The 17764-nt window shown below is 49.5% G+C and overlaps 1 protein-coding gene and 1 long non-coding RNA gene across 6 annotated transcripts in view; one reads left to right on the top strand and one right to left on the bottom strand.

The window, feature by feature from the left end:
* LOC118893360 overlaps positions 1–17764 on the top strand; it is a 130464-nt gene that overhangs the window by 33728 nt on the left and 78972 nt on the right. The gene's annotated exons all lie outside the window — the stretch shown is intronic.
* AFAP1L1 (actin filament associated protein 1 like 1) overlaps positions 1–17764 on the bottom strand; it is a 72244-nt gene that overhangs the window by 31456 nt on the left and 23024 nt on the right. For 3 of the 5 annotated variants that reach the window (XR_005019458.1, XM_036848828.1, XM_036848831.1), the window contains 10 exons: positions 15277–15405; positions 14155–14238; positions 13255–13352; positions 12495–12603; positions 8450–8548; positions 7562–7773; positions 5691–5870; positions 3657–3749; positions 695–800; positions 297–449 (listed from right to left, as the gene is read on the bottom strand). Coding sequence is in view for 4 of the 5 variants with exons in the window: in XM_036848828.1 (XP_036704723.1) it covers positions 297–449; positions 695–800; positions 3657–3749; positions 5691–5870; positions 7562–7773; positions 8450–8548; positions 12495–12603; positions 13255–13352; positions 14155–14238; positions 15277–15405 (1263 nt within the window). In the remaining variant the exon portion in view is untranslated. The remainder of the gene's footprint in view (positions 1–296; positions 450–694; positions 801–3656; positions 3750–5690; positions 5871–7561; positions 7774–8449; positions 8549–12494; positions 12604–13254; positions 13353–14154; positions 14239–15276; positions 15406–17764) is intronic. The other 2 variants (XM_036848829.1, XM_036848832.1) reach the window with 2 other exon arrangements.

Raw genomic sequence — 17764 nt, 5'->3', positions numbered from 1 at the left:
TCTTGTCATAGTAGAGGAAGCTGAGGCCCAGAGGTGGGCAGTGATTGGCACTAAGGTCACAGGGAGCACAGAAATAGAGTCAGTTGGCTTTTCCTTCTGTTAGGCGTCAGGGCTTCATGGAGGAGAAGTGATGGAAGGGCATGGATTATTGATGGAGTGGGGGTTAGCCTTCCAGTAGGAGGATTCTGTCCTCTGCCTTGGGAGTGAGGTAGATTAGGCCTGGAGGGTCTCCTGGCTTGGCCCCAGGAGCCCTCATCAACAGGGTCTGAATTCACTCCCACATGCCCGGTACCCACCACAGCATGGAACCTCCTCCTCGGTAGAGGATGTCTGCAGGTCATCGGCCAGTGCCTTCTTCTTAGAGAAGCTGATGATACGGGTGATCTTGCGGCCCGCAGCCCTGCTCATTGAACCCTTCAGCTCTGACAGGCTGCTCTTCTTCCCTTTGCCTGTTGCCATGGAGATGGGTTAGGGGAGGGGAGGGAGCCCCAAGTCCCAGATCCACCCGCCCCTAGCCTTTCCCCCCAACCTTTCAGCCTGCACACAGGGCTTGGCCTACAGCTCCAGGTATGGATAGGCCAGGTCACATCACCTAGGTCTTCAGAGTGGTCAGGACCTGCTCTGCACTGTGTGCTTGTGGCAAGGCCTCTTCCAGCTCAAGCATTTTCCAGCCTGAGCCCCCAGAGGCTCCTACCGTGTTCGCGGCCAAGGGTGGAACAGTTGTCGCCCAGGCCCATGCTGTCGGAATCCGAGGTCTGCTTCTCTTGGGACAGCCTCTGGGGAGGGACACAGACAGCCCCCTATCAGAGGGCACATTTAGAAAGTTCTCCTTTGTTGGTTCAGTCTCCCCCTGACCCCTGTACGTGAGGATTAGCTAACAAATATTTGTCAGCAACTGTCATGTGCCTGATACTGTACTGGTACGAGGAAGACAGCGATGACTTAGGATGGTTGTGTCTTCCAGTTACTCACAGTCTATTTGGGGAGTGAGGAATTCAATATAACGGACTGAGATTAATGTCCTAGGAGTTTGGACTACATTTGGTAGATGGGGAGCTGAGAAGGTATTTAAGTGGGACACTAATGGAGTTGGTTTTGGAAGCTGCCCCCAGCGGCATCATGGGGGTGGATAAGAGGGGGGCAAGACTGGAAGCAAAAGAGGCACTTAGAGTGTCATCCTGGGCAAGCTGAGACTTGATAGGGGGATGAACCAAGCGACAGTGAGGATGGAGAAAAAGAGATGAGTTGGCATTTTCAAAGTAGTCATGACAGAACTTGGTGACCAGTAAATGTGAGTGGTGATGAGAGAGGAGTCCATTACAATTCTAGCTTGGATGAGAGGATGGTAAAGACGCACATACACACCATGGTAACAACTTCATTGTCAGCCAACATTAATTTTTACTCATTATGCCAACTCTGGACTAGTCATTCATTCATTCCTATTAGGGAGTGGTGCAGAGTAGTCAGATGGACCTTGGAAGAAATTAAGTCTCTACTTAGCTGTGGGAATGTGGGAAAATCCTTTCATCTCCCCAAGGCTTCTCACTTGAGAAGGCTTCTCGTTTCAGTGGGCTGCTGTGAGGTACCAGGGAACGGGCCCAAGTGAAACTGTGAGGCCAACAGACTGTATCATTTCTAACACCTGTGTGGTATGCGGCCATCTCACTTTAAGAAGCTAAATTATGCCAGCCAGACTCAGGACAAGACTAAAACCCATCCACTTAAAAAGGTGGACTTACAGAGCTCTGAGGCCCCTAAACCTTTCCTGCCGAGGATACCCCAGACCAGGCTCAGGGATGCTTTGCTGTAAGCCTAGTACTAGAAAGCAGGGGGAGATAAGAGAGGCCATGTACTCCCCCCAATTTCCAAAGGCTGGAAAAATGGCAGCTGTCAGAAATTGGTTAGAACTGTCAAGTATAAAGAATCACCCCTGTAAATTGTGAGACAGAAGTTATGGTTCTATTCTGTGATGGTGTACAGATGGTAAGTTTTTCATTAAGATAGAAAGCAAATACAAAGAAACACTGTGAGTACTTTGGAATTGACTTAATGATGATGACACCTCAATCACAGGAGTCCATGGAGAGACAGAGCCACCAATGCCACGTCCTCACTCCCACTCTTCTCCAAAAATACCACGCTAAACATTTTACCTACCCTCCCCCTGTACACTCAGCCACAGGAGAGCCCATCTCTACAGGCTTGCCTCTTCCTCCCCTCTACCCATCCTCTGAACTGCACCACAGCATGCAGCTGCAGGTGTGTGTACACACACACACTCTTTCACACTCACACACACACTCTTTCACATTCATACACACACACGCGCGCCCTCAACACTGCTTTCCTTCAGCCTCCACTAATGGCAAAGGCTGAGTGAGCCCTCCACCCTTCCTCTCCTAATGACTCTGCTGACCCCACCTTTGCTTCTGCTGCTCCCTTCCCTTGCAGCCCCTGTCCCTTGGTCCACCTCTGCCCCAGTGGGGCAGAGTCTTGCCCATTCTTTAAGGCTCAACATAGGTGCCCAACCTCCCTAACCCCCCTTGCCCCTCCAGCCAGCATGAGCCCTTGTCCCCTCACTACGGCTTTCCAGGACACTCGAATAGAGTTGACACGTTCCCCTTCTCTCTGAACCCATCCACACTGGCCTCTTTCCGTCCATGCTTCTTCCTGCCCCAGGGCCTGTTCTCCCTGCTTGGAATGCCTTTTCCCTCCCCCTCCTCACTAATTTTTCACCCTTCTCTGAATTGTGCTCCCTCAGGAAAGCCTTTCTTGACCCTGAGACAAGAGCAGCCCCTGTCATGTGCTCCCAGGGTACCTGGTACTTTTCCTTCCCGGCGCTTACACAGCTTGGCATTGCTAAGTCTATGTGATTGGATTCATGTCTGAACCCCTTGCTGGGAGGGCAGGGGTTGTGCCTGTTACCGTTAGGACTGCACCCAGTGCCTAGCACAGTGCCCAATGCACGGCAGATGCTAACTACTCGTCCAGTGGAGCTCAGGAAGCTCCCCTTGAGAGGCAGGCTGGCGGGGTGTAAATCAGTTAGCTCTGTTCCTTATTAACTATATGTGACTTTGGGCAAACCTCTCTATGCTTTGGCTTCCTCTTCTGAAAATGTAGTTTATCAGAGTTGCTGTAGAAATTAAATTAGGTAATGCACGTAAAGCATTTAGGACAGTCCTGGCCACACAGTCATATTTTCTATAATGCTAGCCTGTATTATGTCATGTGAGACCCATGTATGGGAGTCTTAACTCTCCCCTTAGGATTTGGGGTGGAGTCCCTTGATCACCCACAGCACCTGGTGAAGCATAGGCATTAGCACGTGTTTGCCATTGGCCTGACAGACTATGAAACGACCGTTTCACTTATGCGCCAGTGGGGCACACTCCTTCTCTGACTAATTCCAATTTAGTTTGCATGGCTCAGTTCCAACGTGACCTCTTCCTGTCCTGGCAGGGTAGTCACTCCCTCCTCAGGCTTGTACTGCACCTTGGACACAGGCATTCATTCATTCATGAATTCAGTAGACATTTATTGAGTGCCTACTGTCAATGCCTGGCTTTACCACCAGCCTGCGAGTACCCTGGGGCAGAGCCCGTATGGAATCCCCACTGCCTGGCCCAGAGGGAACCTTGAGAAGACAGAGGTACCTTGTCCAGGTCCACCTTGCACAGGAGGACTGGGGATCTGGGCACATCTGCCCCCTCAGCACCCCCAACGGACTTGCTGACCTCTCGGATGACCTGTGGAGAGGACACACATCTGTGAGCAGGTGGGCAGGGACGCTGTGGAGGCAAAAGCAAGAATGGGGTCTGTGTGGTCAGGGCCATCAGGCAGAGCAGCTGGAATCACTGGGTGGAAGAGATGGGTTGATGTGGCCTCCTGCCCCATTCGTGGGGCACGTCAGGATCTGAACAGGCTTTCTCCTGTGTCTGTCCCTTGAATTGGGCCCAGAGGCTTGGCTTCTAGACCTGGTGCCATTACTAATTAGTTGCGTGGCCTTGGGAAAGCCATTTCCCCGCTCTGGGCCTTAGTTTCCCCATCTGTAACATGGGGATATTAGTGGTCCTCTGCTTATTACGTCCTTGGGTGTGTGAGGACCAGTGAGATGATGTGTGTGAAGGGCCATGTGAACCAGCATGCCCCGCACAGGCATGAGGACTCGCTTCTGTGACATGTTGGAACTTTACAACTACCTGCAGGGCAGCCAGGGTTATTCTCTCCATTTCAAAGATGTGGAAACTGAGACTCCAAGGCATTCATCTGAGGCCATGCAGCACAAGCATCCAGACCGTGAAACAGTAACGGACCACTTGCTGCTCATCTGTCAGGTGGCTTTGCGTGGATTATCCCATTGTATCCCCACAGCAGCCTTGTGGGGCAGGGGCACCTTGATCCCCAAATTACAGATTAGGATGATGAGGCTCTGAGAGGCGAAGCCATGGCTGCCTGCTCTATCCTCTGGGCTAACTGGCGTGCCAAGGCAGGCCTCTTAACTCTAGGTCTAGGGCTTCTTCTTCTGACCCAACCACCCCTTGAGGACAGAGCACTCTCCCCCACCCCCACCCCAGCATGCAGGTTCTCTCTCTTCCTTCCCCTCCTGAGACAAAGGCAGTAATGAGAAACAGTAAACATCCCAGTGGGAGAGCTGGTTATCACAGGAAGGAAGGGAGGATGGGGAGGGAGGGAAGGAGGGGTTTGGTTTCTTTGTTCCAGCAGGAAGATCAGAGGAGGGGAGAGCTGCTGTAAGGGCCTGGGGGTGAGGGCTTCACCATCACTGCAGAGTAGTCACTGACAGTTACTCAGGACTTACTGCCTGGCAGGCCCTATATCAGGTACTCTCTAGAATCCTTACAAGAACCATTTTATAGAGGAAGAAACTGAGGCACAGGGAAGCGAAGTCCTTTGCAGAAGATCACACAGCCAGTAAATGCCACTTAGGTCTGGGACTTGAACTCAAGTCTGTGTGGCACCCAAGTCCTCCCTTGTCATCAGTATGCCACCCTGCCTGTCGCCTTTGGAGTAGGTTTCCTTATTTGCTTCTAATCCTTGCCCGAACCACTTGGTGGTTGACCTTGGGTGAGTCACAGAAGCTCTCTGTGCCTCAGTTTCCTCATCTGTAAAATGGGAACAATATTAGTCCCACTGTGAATAGTAAATGAAGTCATGTGTATAAAGCTCTTAGCACAATGCATGGCACAAAGTAAGTGCTCAGTACATGGTAACTCTAATTGTTGTGTAGCTGCAAGATGCAGAGGCTGGGTCATAGGTGGATGTGATAAGTATGCACGTTTCACCTAAGGTAAGAAAGAATTTCTCCTTTATTAAAAGAAGAAAAAGGATTAGCTTGTCTAATGATAAAATCAACTTCCTTTGTAGGTATTAAGCTCCCCATTCCTGGAGATGTACATTGCAGGTAGGATAAACCCACAGTAGGCGTGTTAGAAAGGGGATTCAAATAACTAGAAGGAACACAGGTCTCCAGCCTGAGGTCTGTCTCCTGGAGATGTCCAAAGCCCATTTCCACATAAAGCCCTAGCTTTATGTGAAGGGCACTGACCCCGTCTCCCCTGAGCAAGGCCTGTTCTTCCAGTGACAGGGGCCCACTCCACTGAGGGCTGGGTCTGGCGAAGAGAGGAAGGAAGGAGGGAGGGGGGGTGGGCGAAGGCACAGCCCCCCTGTACCTTCAGCCACTCCTCGGCCTGCTCCCGGCTCTGCAGTGCCAGCACCAGGACTTCGGTAGCCCCCTGGGAGAAGCGCAGCTCGTGCCTCTTGTGCCGGCTGTCCTTGGGCACGTAGATGACGTTGCAGACATCCAGCGCTAGCCTCAGATGTGGCTGCCAGTCCTTGGAGCTTTTGTAACACTGGACAGGAATAGAAGGGGTTAGGGCCTCCTGGAGTGGAGAGTAGAGGGAGGAGACAGGGAAACTCAACCTACCCCACAGAGACCTCCCCACCCAGTCCAGCTGTGGGCACTGCATGAAGACAGGGGCTGTTCACTACAGAGAGGAGAAGCCTGGGAGGGGCATCTTTGGGCAATCTCCAGATCTCAAGGGCCACTGAGCGGTCCCAAGGGTCACAACTACCTATTTAGGAAGAGGCAGATTTTAGCACAATACTAGGAAGACCGTTTTAGTCTAAAGAACCAGAGAAGAAACAGGCTGTCTTGGGAGGAAGCCAGCTCCCTGCTATTAATGGGCTACATGGCAGAAATGTGGGGGAGAGAATTCTAGCAGAGATGGAGGGTTGGGCTTGGGAAGTCAATAGTTTATCAATAATGATTCTCACTTTCCAATTCTTATTATGAGGCTAACATTACCTTGATACCAGCACCTGACAATGACATTACAAAAAAGGAAATCATAGGCTAATCTCTCTCATAACATAGTTGTAAAAACTAAAACAAAATATTAGCAAATAGAATCCAGACACACATAAAAACATATTGCATAGAGACCAAGTGGGGTTTATTCTAGGAGTGCAAGAGTGGGTTATCATTCAAAAACTAACTGTATAATTCATCATATCAACAGAAAAAAGGAGAAAAACCATATATCCTAATAGAAGCAGAAAAAATATTTGATAAAATTCTGCACCCATTTGTAACATAAACTCTTAGCAGACTCTTAGAGGAGAACTTGCTTAATGTGATAATAAGGAACACCTACAAAAAACCCATGGCAAACATCAGCTTTGATGGTGAATTATTGAACTTTCCTTCGAGATCTGGATTGAGACAATAATGCCTGCTCTCACCACTTCTACTTACATTGTACTGGAGGTCCTAGACAGTACGCTAAGTCAAGAAAAAGATAGAAGGCATAAGGTGTGGAAAGAAGTAAGTCATGATTCTTGGCCTGGTTCTGGCCTGGGATGAGCTTTTCACTGCTGCAGGGTGAGAAAATGTCATGTTTCAAATGTATGTATGTTCGGTAAGACTTGTCAATAGGTAAACAGCTCTCATTTTTTTTTTTCCTGAAATTATGTTCATCCTTATACTTTGGAATTAAAGGTACATTTCTTTTATGAAATGCTAGTGATGAGAGATGGTGAATTTAAAAAAAAGTTTAAAAAAGCGAGTTATATAATAACAAGTGTTACATGGGCTCAGTTTTAGGAAAGACAGATGTGTGGAAATGAGGGTGGAAGTTTATACATCAAAATCTAACTGTGGTTAGCTCTCGGTCAATGGGGTTAGGTGGGTTTTTAAAAAAAAATCATATTTCATTTTATTTTCTTCTGGCTTTATAAATAAATACATTTACTTGCATAATGAAAAATGATAAATATTGTTTTAAAGTGATAAAAAATTCATGTCTGGCAAAACAAAACTTGATAAAGTCTTTATCAGGTCTTCAGGTTTTGTTTTGTTTTTTAATTCTTCTCGAGTGGGAGAGCCCTGATCTCAGAAGCACCGGGCTTTGAGCCTCTGTGCACAAAGCAAACCTAGAGGAACCGAGGCAGACATGCCTGAACGCACACAGATACTCAGACACACGCGCAGGCACATGCAAGTCCACGTGAGGCCGAGAGGCACTCGTCTGTGGCCACTCACCAGGAGCCGGTCCTCCTTGATGACGGTCAGCTGCTTGGCCCACTGCCCGAAGCGCTTTTTCCGCAGCAGGAAGGCACATATCCTGCAGTCCCTCACCAGGTGCATGGAGGCCTCCTCTGAAGGCCACTGGTGTGTGGGCTGCGGCCCTTTCCCTTCCTCCTCCTCCTCATCATAGGACTCGTAGGAGCTGCTCATGGCGTCAGAGTCATTGTCTGCAGGAGCCACGGAAAGGACCCGTCCCTGTGCCGTCACCGGGTGGGGGGGCACCTTCTTACCCCTCTGCAGGCATCCCTGCTCTGGGGCCCCGGGGCTGTGAAGGGGTAGGTGTGAGGTGTGATGTTGGTAATGACTAAGCCCCCACATGGGCACTGTGTCTTACAGATTTACTACTTGCTTTGTGATCTCAGTGACTTCACCTCTCAGAGCTTCAGTTTCCTCATCAATTATAATGAATAATACCTACCTCACTGGGCTATTGTGAACAGCAACAAATACAGAGTGTTTAGCCGAGTGTCTGGCACTCAGTGAGGGCTCAGTAAACATCAGCTTTTGTCTTTACCCATCATCTTTGCATCCATTGTCTCAGGTCATTTTCATGGCACCCAGCAAGTCCCCATTTTATACAGAGGAATCTGGAGGCTCAGAGAGAATAAATCACTCACCTAAGGTCAGTCACCGAGAGTCAGGGCAAGGGCTTGGTCTGGGGCTCCTGACTCCCATGCCAGCAGTCTTCCCACTGAATCCCAGGGTCTCTGAGAACAAGGGCTTTGAGGCCTCCGTGGCGACCCCAGGGAGGTGACGGGGTGGTAGGCACGGGCATGCCAAGGTCAGGTCAAGGCCTGCTCTTCGTGAGGACGGAATTGGGCTGAACATCCACCTGGTACTTACAAGAGTTCTTCAGCTCCCCATTCATCCTGGTCGCGGGGTAGCTGCTGTCTGCATCCTCGTAGTAGCTGTCCACAATCGAGTGGGCTGGGCTGCAGTCGTCTGTGGGGTTGGCAGAGAGGGCAGAAAGGGCAGTACTAGGAGAAATGCAGGCAGACGCCAGGCACCAGGGCTGGGGAAGATCGTGGACACCATGCCCTCCTCAGGGAAGAGGGAGTAGAGCTTCTTGTCTTCACTCCCCGGCCAGGGTGTGGGGCCTCGTCTCTGCATCTCATCTGCTCTAGCTCCACACCTGCCCCCTGTGCTCCTGTCACCAGGAACTACATTGCTGGGCCCTGTCACACCTCCAGGCTTATGTTCATGCTATTCTCTGTGCCCTCTTAGCAACTGCTAGAGCATTCCTCACCCTCTAAAACCCAGCTTGAAGATCTTTCCTTTGACCTTCCCAGGCAGAGAGTGGTCAGCCCCTCTCCTCTGACCCCAGAGCATTGGTGTGTGTGGGTGTGTGTCTCAGTCACAGTTCTGGCCCCTGCACTGCAGGGAGTGGTGTCCCAGCACCTGGGCCCAGACCCCCTTTCTATTCTGCCTTTGTCTCATCTGCTTCCACTTCAGCCCCTCTGCTCACTTCTTAATACATCCACCCCCTCCTCTCCTTCTAAATTTCTGTGACTACAAAGGAGGAACTGGATTAGAGGAGATAATAAGAACACATAAAATAGTGAATACATACAATAACACATACAACAGCTGCTGATGCTGAACTTCCACTTTCCCATTCATGGGAATCAGTACAGTATAGGAGTGGGGTTATCCCAAATTGTATTCACAGTTCCCAGGGGTAATTGTAATTCACAATTACCAGGGGTCTTTTTATTTATTTATTTTTCTTTTCCATTATAGTTTATTACAAGATATTGATTATAGTTCCCTATGCTATACAGTAGGGCCTTGCTGGTTGTCTATTTTGTATATAGTAGCTTGTATCTGTTAATCCCAAACTCCTAATTTATCCCCCACCACCTTTCCCCTTTGGTAACCATAGGTTTGTTTTCTATGTCTATGAGTCTGTATCTGTTTTGTAAATAAGTTCATTTGTATCATATTTTAGATTCCACACATATAAGTGAAATCATATGGTATTTGTCTTTCTCTGTCTGACTTCACTTAGTATGATAATCTCTAGGTCCATCCACATTGCTGCAAATGGCATTATTTCATTCTTTTTATGGCTAATATTCCATTGTGTGTATATATACAGATCTGTCTCTTTATCTCTCTATCTCTCTATCTCACATCTTCATTATCCATTCATCTGTTGATGGGTGTTTAGGTTGCCTCCATGTCTTGGCTATTGTAAATAGTGCTGCTATGAACATTGGGGGTACATGTATCTTTTCGAATCAGAGTTTTCTCCAGATATATGCCCAGGAGTGGGATTGCTAGATCACATGGTAACTCTATTTTTAGTTTTTTGAGGAACCTCCATATTTTTTCCATAGTGGCTGCACCAATTTACATTCACTGGGGGTCTTTTTAAAATGCAGATCCCTGGACTGTATCCCCAGAGATTCGGATTCACTGATGTGGGCTGAGCTGAGGAATCTGCACTAGGAAAAAAAACTATTTAATAGCCTAGTTCTAAACATATGTAAAAAGAGAAAATATATGGAACTCCAAGGAATCAGGCTTTTTTAAAGCAAGATTATTTTCATACAGATGGTCTCTGGAGCATACTTTGAAGCTCAGTGGATTAAGGGCATGTGCTTTGGGGTTAATCAGATTTGAGTTCAAATCTATCTCCATCATTTACTGAGTGACCTTGGAAAGAAAACAGTTTCTCTGCGTTTCAGATTCTTTACCTATAAATCGACATGAACAGTTCCCACCTTGGATTAGTGATATGCATATGAACTCTCAGCACAATGCCTGGCACACAGAACATCCTAGGCAAATACTAGATATCATTATATTTATCATCTCTTTGGATTCCCACAATGCAGGGAGGTGGGTATCAGACCCACTTCACAGATGAAGAAACTGAGGCCACACATTTTGCTAGTGATAGAGCCTGGATCAGAACTGAGGTTGCCAGCTTGGGGAACAGGTGCACATCCTCTCCTCCAGGAAGCCTTCCTTCCTTCAGACCAACTTGCTCTCACACCACCTGTTCCTCAGACCACTGCTCTGGGCTCTCAGCCCGTGCTGTCCATCTGTTTCTTGAGGACGGCAGCACTCAAATTCCCAGTGACTGGGACACCCAATTGTATCTCCCAAGTGAGGCTCAGAGCCTGCTTTTCCCAGGAGGCATTCTGAGGTCTCAGATGCTGGTGACATCCCTGTGAGGTGGCCTGGGGGTGCTCAGGCCAGAGGTGGGGGTGGGAAAGGAGGAGGTGCGAGGGGGAAGAGGGAGGGAGCACCAGGGTCATAGCACTTGGACACCTGGTAGGCTGGACCCTGTGCGAGAGGAAGGATATTTCCTGTCGGGCTTGGTGCCCTCTCCCTGGATAAGGTCCCTGGCCTTTCCTGAGGCACTCCCTTCCCTCCCGCCCCAGGATCCCTGCTGCTCCAGGAGGCAGCTTCTTTGCCCCATCTGAGCTCTCTGGGGAGGGGGAGGAGCCTCACCCAGCTGAGGGGCTGGTCCTGGGATTCAGGGCCCAGCAGCACTTCATCCCCTCCTTCTTCCCCATCCTCAAGTGGATAAAATAAAGTCACCTGCTTCACATAAACAGCTGCTGGCAGTGACACAGACCCCAAGACTATGAAGGCTGAAGGAGGGGCATTGATCACCTGGTCCAACCCCACCATTTCAGTAGTTTTGTTTGAACTAGTTTATTAATCATAAAAATAATATACCATAATAGCCCAAAGGTGGAAACACCCAAATGTCCATCAACTGACAGATGATAAACAAAATGTGGTATATCCATACTACGGAATATTATTTGTCCATAAAAAGGAAGTACTGACACATGCAATGACAAGCATGAACCTTGAAAGCACTGTGCTGAATAAAATAATCCAGACCTAAAAGGCCACATATTGTGTGATTCCATTTAAATGAAATATTCAGGTTAGGCAAATCCATAGAGACAGAAAACAGATCGGTTGAGAGAGGAACAGAAAGTGACTGCTTATTGGGTATGGGGTTTCCTTCTGGAGTGATGAAAATGTTTGGGAACTAGATAGTGGTGATGGCTGCACAACACTGTGAATGCACTAAACGCCACTGACTGGACACTTTAAAATGGTTGGAGTGGTCGACTTTATGTTATATGTATTTACTACAACATGGTGAAAAGCACAATCAGTACAGAAGAGTATGAATGGGAAAATATGTTCCATTTCACCCAGATTTCTATTCATTTCCTATAGGAAAATACTGTTAAGAGTTTCTTGCATATCCTAGAAAAATTGTTAAATGCATGTGCATGTGAGTACCCTATTTAAAAACAAATGTGATCTTGTTATATGCAGTATTCTCTTTGATTTTTTTCCAATATATATCTTGGGATTCATTTCTGATCAGCACAGACAGACCTATCTTATGTATTTTTTTGGTAGTTGGAGAATATTCCACTGTGCTGCTGAATGATAGGATAACAACACACAAACATCTTATACAGGTTCAACTACACATGCTGCGTCATCCAAAAACCATAATAGAGTTTCTTGTATGTAATGTTAAGTCCCTATACTCAAGCCAGTAGCACTCATCTGTGAACTTCGTCCTAGTGCATTTATATGTGTGTATCTAGCCCCTCTTTCTTATTTTAAGGGTAGGGGAACAGAGGCCCAGGGAGGGGAAGGGGGTTGTCCAAGGTCACATAGAACTGGGACTAGAACCCAAGCCCCTAACCCCCAGGCCATGCCTACCGGCCCACCCAGGCTGTCACTGGAGAAGCCAGGTGCTCTGGTAGCTCCTCCTCAGTAGGTGTGGCATGGCTGAATGGTGCCAGGCTTGGAGCTCCAGCCCCAGCAGGACACACAGGAGCTTCAGGAGATGAGCCTTCTCCTCCGCACGCCCCAGCCCTCAGGGACAAGAACTTACTGTGGGAGCTGATATACTCGGGGGACTTGCCAGGCCCCAGGGGAAGGGCCTCCTCATAGTAGTCCTCAGGTGGAGGCCTTTTGGGGAGCGGTGGAGGCAAGTCGGCTGCCTGAAGGAGGACAAAGGAGGTGTGTGAAACCCAGAAGGCCAGGAGAGCAGAGGGGAGCAGGCAGAGAGGGACAGGGAGGAGGCTGGGGGACAGGGAGCTCCTAGAAGGCAGGATGCAGTCTCTGAATATGAAACGATGTAATGAGTGGTCAACAATTGGTACCATTTATGGTGATGATGATAGTGAATTATGCAGTTGACAGACAATGTTTGATGTGATTTGGGCCCCTTGTCCTAATTCCATGGCACCAAAGGGTAGGAACCCTAGATATGATCCAGACCTTCATTTTTGTAGCTGGAAAACTCAGGCTCAGAGACAGGAAGTGATATGCCACACAGCAGAAGGGAGGAGGGCAGAGGCCACCCATCTTGTGACCCAGAGCTTTCCCCATCACTCTTCCTGTGGTACTGAAATCGGAGGTTGGGGTGGGGACGTCCTTTGGGCCTGAAGGGACAGGTCAGTTTACCGCATTATCCCTGCTTGGCACGGGCACAGTATGTCATGAGTCATTGAAATGTTCTCACAGTGCTTTTTCTGCCCTTGACCACCGCACTGAAGAGAGAGACCCCCAGGAGGGTCCCCAGCATTAGCAGGGAGAGCTTCCCTTACCTCCTCCAGAGGAACAGAGGGCCTGAGAGTGTAAGAACTCACGTGTCTCAGAGATGGGCTCTTGGCTGGCTCAGGGGTGGCTTCTTTGCAGGACTCCCCGTCGTCCTCTGTCATGTCTCGAAGGCCGCTCAGGTCACAGTCTATGAAGGGTCAGGCCATTGGGACAGAGAAAGTGGAGGATGAGCATGGCAGAGTGAGAAGAGGGCTAGATTTGCAGTCAGGAAGCTCCACCACCTCCTCCATTAGTGACCCTGGTCAAGCGACTTCATCCCTCTTATCTGTAAAGTGGTCACAATGATCCCTGCCTTGTCTAGCTCCCAGTGTTATCGAGAGGATCAAATGGGATAATACTATTTGGTACAGTGCTTTGGAAATTTTCAAGGGTTATGTAATGAAGGCGCAGTGTTTTCCCAAAGTCTGTCAGTCCGTAAATCCTCTCATCTGACCCATAGCTTTCTCCCTGTGTTGAACAGTGCTGTCTTCCCTCAGGATAGATCAGGGATCACACACACCCTGCACGCAGCACTGCTCAGCTGCTCCCACACCCTTGGCACCTCTGCTAGTCCTCACAGCTCCATTTTCTGCTGAGCTGTGGGACCACTCAACTCACAGACCAGGTAGCTACTAAGATGGATGTTAGCAGCAGACGAGACGACGCCCTATGTGCCAGCCTTCTTTGGACTGCACATTCATCCCTACCTTTCCTCAAATCTCAGGGATGATTTCCCATAACTGTATGGATTTGTCTAGATTTTCAGACCTGGCAGGGCCCAGAAAGGCAAAGGGACTTTCCCAAAGTGACTCAATGTTGTAATGTTAGAGCCAGGCCCAGATGCAGGTATTTTCCTGCCCAATCTGGGGACCGTTCCAGAGACTGGGGCAGTGGACACGCACGTGGGGGAAAGGACGGCTTCCAGCAGAGGTCAGGAGAGGGTTGCTTACCAAATTCTTCAAAGAGGGACTCCACAAAGCTGGGCCCGGCATGGAGGTCCGCTGTGTTCACATACAGGTAGGAGACTTCTTTGGCTGTGAGGAAGGAGGAGAGCAGGCCATCAGTGAGGAGGGAGGGGGCCCGGGGCCGCTGCTGGTGCTGAGGACGGCCGGCTTACCCTGCCCACTTGGACTTTTATCCCACACAGGACACAGCGCTCAGGTTGCAAAGCATGTGCATATCCTAAATCATTTCCCTGCTTTCAAACTTTGTTTCCCTTTTTACATTGTTATTGAGGATCTCCTTCTCCAAGTGAAAGGATGCCCAGAGCCCAGTATAGAGAACAGAGTAGAGGGGCTGCTTTGGGGACAGCCGGGGGACAGTTGGCAAACTGCTGCCCCTTTTATCCTCCAACAGTCCTGTGAGGGTGGCCGATGACATTGGCCCGTTTTGTCGCTGGGAAGTGAGGCTCAGTGTCACCCAGTGGTGACTTCCCCCCATGTCACTCAGACCCCTTCAACCCTGCGGGACATGATACAGCTCATTAGAGTTTCCTGAGCTCTTGATGTACACATATCATCTCTTGGGCTCACTTGAGGTTGGGGCAAAGGCTGGAGCAGATGAGGAGGCTTTGCTGCTGAGCACACAGCGAGGCAGAGAGGCTGTGGGGATTAGAGGGAGAGGCATGAGTAGAGGTGGGGGGCAGGCATGCAGCTTATAAAGATGAGGGAGTGTGTGAGTGTGCATCTGAGTGTAGGCGTGTGTGATGTGTATGTGATGAGTATGTGAGTGTGTTGCATGTGAGAGAGCGTGTGGGGTGTGTTGTGTGCGATGTGTTTGTTACTATGTGAGGTCTACGTGAGAGCATGTTTTGTGTGTGTGAGTGTGGTAGTAGTGTGTACACGAGTGTGCGTGGCATGTGTGTTGTGTGAGTTTGTAGAGGGCTGGGGATGGAGGAGGACAGAGCGCAGTCAGGGCTGTGGTGGAGAAGGGCTGGAGTGGATGGGGACGCTGGCTAAACCATGAAGAGAGGTGAATGCCATGCTGTGCGGTCTACGCTTCCTCCTGCCAGCAGGCCCTGGGGAGTTACTGAGGGCTCTCGAGGAGCTCTGGGCGGAGTGCTGACGGCTGACCTGGGAGGGGCTGCAGGCTCTGCAGGATGGAGGCCACAGCCATCTTCTTCTCCAGGGTGGTGTCGCTGAGGTACTCATGGTCCAGGAGGCTGAGCAGCCCTGTGAGCTCGGGGAGCAGCTGCTCCAGCACTGAGGAGGAAGGCCCATGGAGCATGGTCATGGCTCTGTGTCCAGGATCTGGGCCCGCCCCCACCCTCCAGGACCCAGGGAAGCAGGGGCCAGAGGACGGGGCCCAGGGCAACAGGGAGACCTCGGAGGCCCTCACACAGCTGTCCCAGTGCTGGCCACCAGCCTCCCTGGGGAGAGCTCTGCTCAGTTAACTGTGACGTTTTTCCGGCCTCCCCACTGCCTCAGACCTCATCTGGGCTTGGCCTGAGGACTGAACCTCCCAGGTAGCCTGAGCAGAGGCACTTAGCCCTCTCTTTGTCCCAGCCTGCCCTCTGCTTTGCAGGCCTAGGGGTCCTTCCTCACTGCAGCTCGAGGGTCAGTGCAGGTCCCAGGCAGGAGCCCTGGCTGTCCAGGACACAAGGCAGGAAGGAAGCCTTCCTGTCCCATCAGTCCATACCCTTCAATCTCTGGAACCTTCTGTTTCCGGTGGCTTGACAGGAGCCAAACTAAACATTAACCCTTCCCACCCCTGGCCAAAAACTCTTGTTGCTCTTCTTTTTTCCACGCTACGCCAGTGTTTCTCAAACGTAAGTGTATATAGGAATTAGCAGGGGATCTTGTCAAAATGCAGATTCTGACTCAGGAGGTCTGGTGTGGAGCCTGAGATTCTGCATTGCTGACAAGCTCCCAGCTAAAACTGATGATGCTGGTCTGAGACCACACGGAGCTGCAAAATCCTAGAGCACAGAGTCCTTTAAAAAGACTGGAGCATGCCGAGACCATGATGTCATCAATGTCTCCCTGTCCCAAAGCAGTATCTTGGGACTTGGTTTGCCTTAGAGCTGAAGACCAACTTCTTTACAGTAGTAGTATTGTCCTCCTTTGCAACTTGCCAATCACTTGTGCCTAATAATATGAGCTGACGTGTGTTGAATAAGTATTGCGAGCTGTGCTAAGTCCTTTCATACTTATTGTCTATATTTAAACCTCATAGCGTACATTTTATTATCTCCATTATATGGAGGACACAGCTACGGCTCAGAGAGGTTAAACAACTTCTCCAGCGCCACACAGCCAGCAGAGCTTCAATTGAATCTGGTTCCCTCACTCTATACTTTAAACCATGGCACTAGATCGCTTTGCAGTATTTTATAGGATCCTACCAAGTTTTGAGATTGGTCCGATGATCACGCCCATTTTTTAGGTGAAGAAACTGAGGTTCAGAGAAGATAAGTAACTTGCTTGAAGTTACACAGACAAGCGGAAGAGCCAAGATTTAAGCCCCAGTCTCTTGACTCCCAGCTCCACGTGCTTCTCCCCACCAGGGCCCTCCTGAGGAAATGGTGAGACTCTGACTTGCAGCTACAGGTCTGGATGTGTAAGAGGGGCTGTAACATGGTGCGTAAGAGAATCAGTCCTGGAGCCAGATTTCCTGGGTTCATGTTCAGGCTCCATTATTCATCAGCTGTGGACCTTTGGCAAGTTACTTAACCTATGACTCAGTTTCCCCCTCTGTAAGGGGGTGAAATAACAGCACCGCCTCATAGTGTTGCTGTGAGGATTAATATTGCCATGTGTGGAAACTGCCTTGCCCCGAACATAGTAAATCTCACCGCAAGTCAGCTATGATTACTGTCATTATAGTATCTGCCATGCTGATCTGTGCTGTGAGATGTGAATATCTCCTTCAGGAAGAGGGAGAGGCCGTGAGGCTCTGGCAAGTGTGAACGGTACTATGAATCTCAGCTTTCTTAGCGTCTAGTATGAGGCCTGCTCAGAGTGGGTGCTCTGTGTATGTTCGATGAGAGAGGGAATGGAGAGATGACCACACTAGGACTTTTTTAAAAAATAGAAATTTTATGTACAGAGAGTGGCACTTGTTGGAAAAATGTGATGTCGTAATCTCTCTGTGCCATTCCAACATCACCTCAAATTTGTTGGAAATGAGCTCAAGGCTGATACTGACAGCTACCACCTCGTGGGCTCTCTCTACCTCTGGGCCCTGAGGTAGGGGCTTTCCACACCATGTTTCATCTCATCCCCCCAACACACCTGTGAGTAGGTCCTACTGGGACACCTGTTTTCTAGGAGATGACTTTGAGGCTGAGGGAAGCCGTGGGACAGTTGCACAGCTTGAAAGAGGAGGAGCCAGGCTGATCCCAAGTGTGCATGATTCCTGGAGCTGCTGTGTTGTACACCTCCAGGCCTCACTCCAGAGCCCACGTGAGGGGCCTCGAGGCCCTGCTCCCTCCAGGGCCGGAGCCCCTGCAGTGCCACTGGGCGAGGGTTCTGGAGGGACGGAGCTCTCTCTTTGAAGTAGGAAGTCATTTAAAATCATTTTAGCCAAGTTTTATCTGTTTTGTAGGAAATCTTTTCAAAT

The sequence above is a fragment of the Balaenoptera musculus genome, chromosome 3 (genome assembly GCF_009873245.2).
Source record: "Balaenoptera musculus isolate JJ_BM4_2016_0621 chromosome 3, mBalMus1.pri.v3, whole genome shotgun sequence".
NCBI classification, from domain to species: Eukaryota; Metazoa; Chordata; class Mammalia; order Artiodactyla; family Balaenopteridae; genus Balaenoptera; species Balaenoptera musculus.
This window is presented reverse-complemented; position numbering and strand designations above follow the sequence as displayed.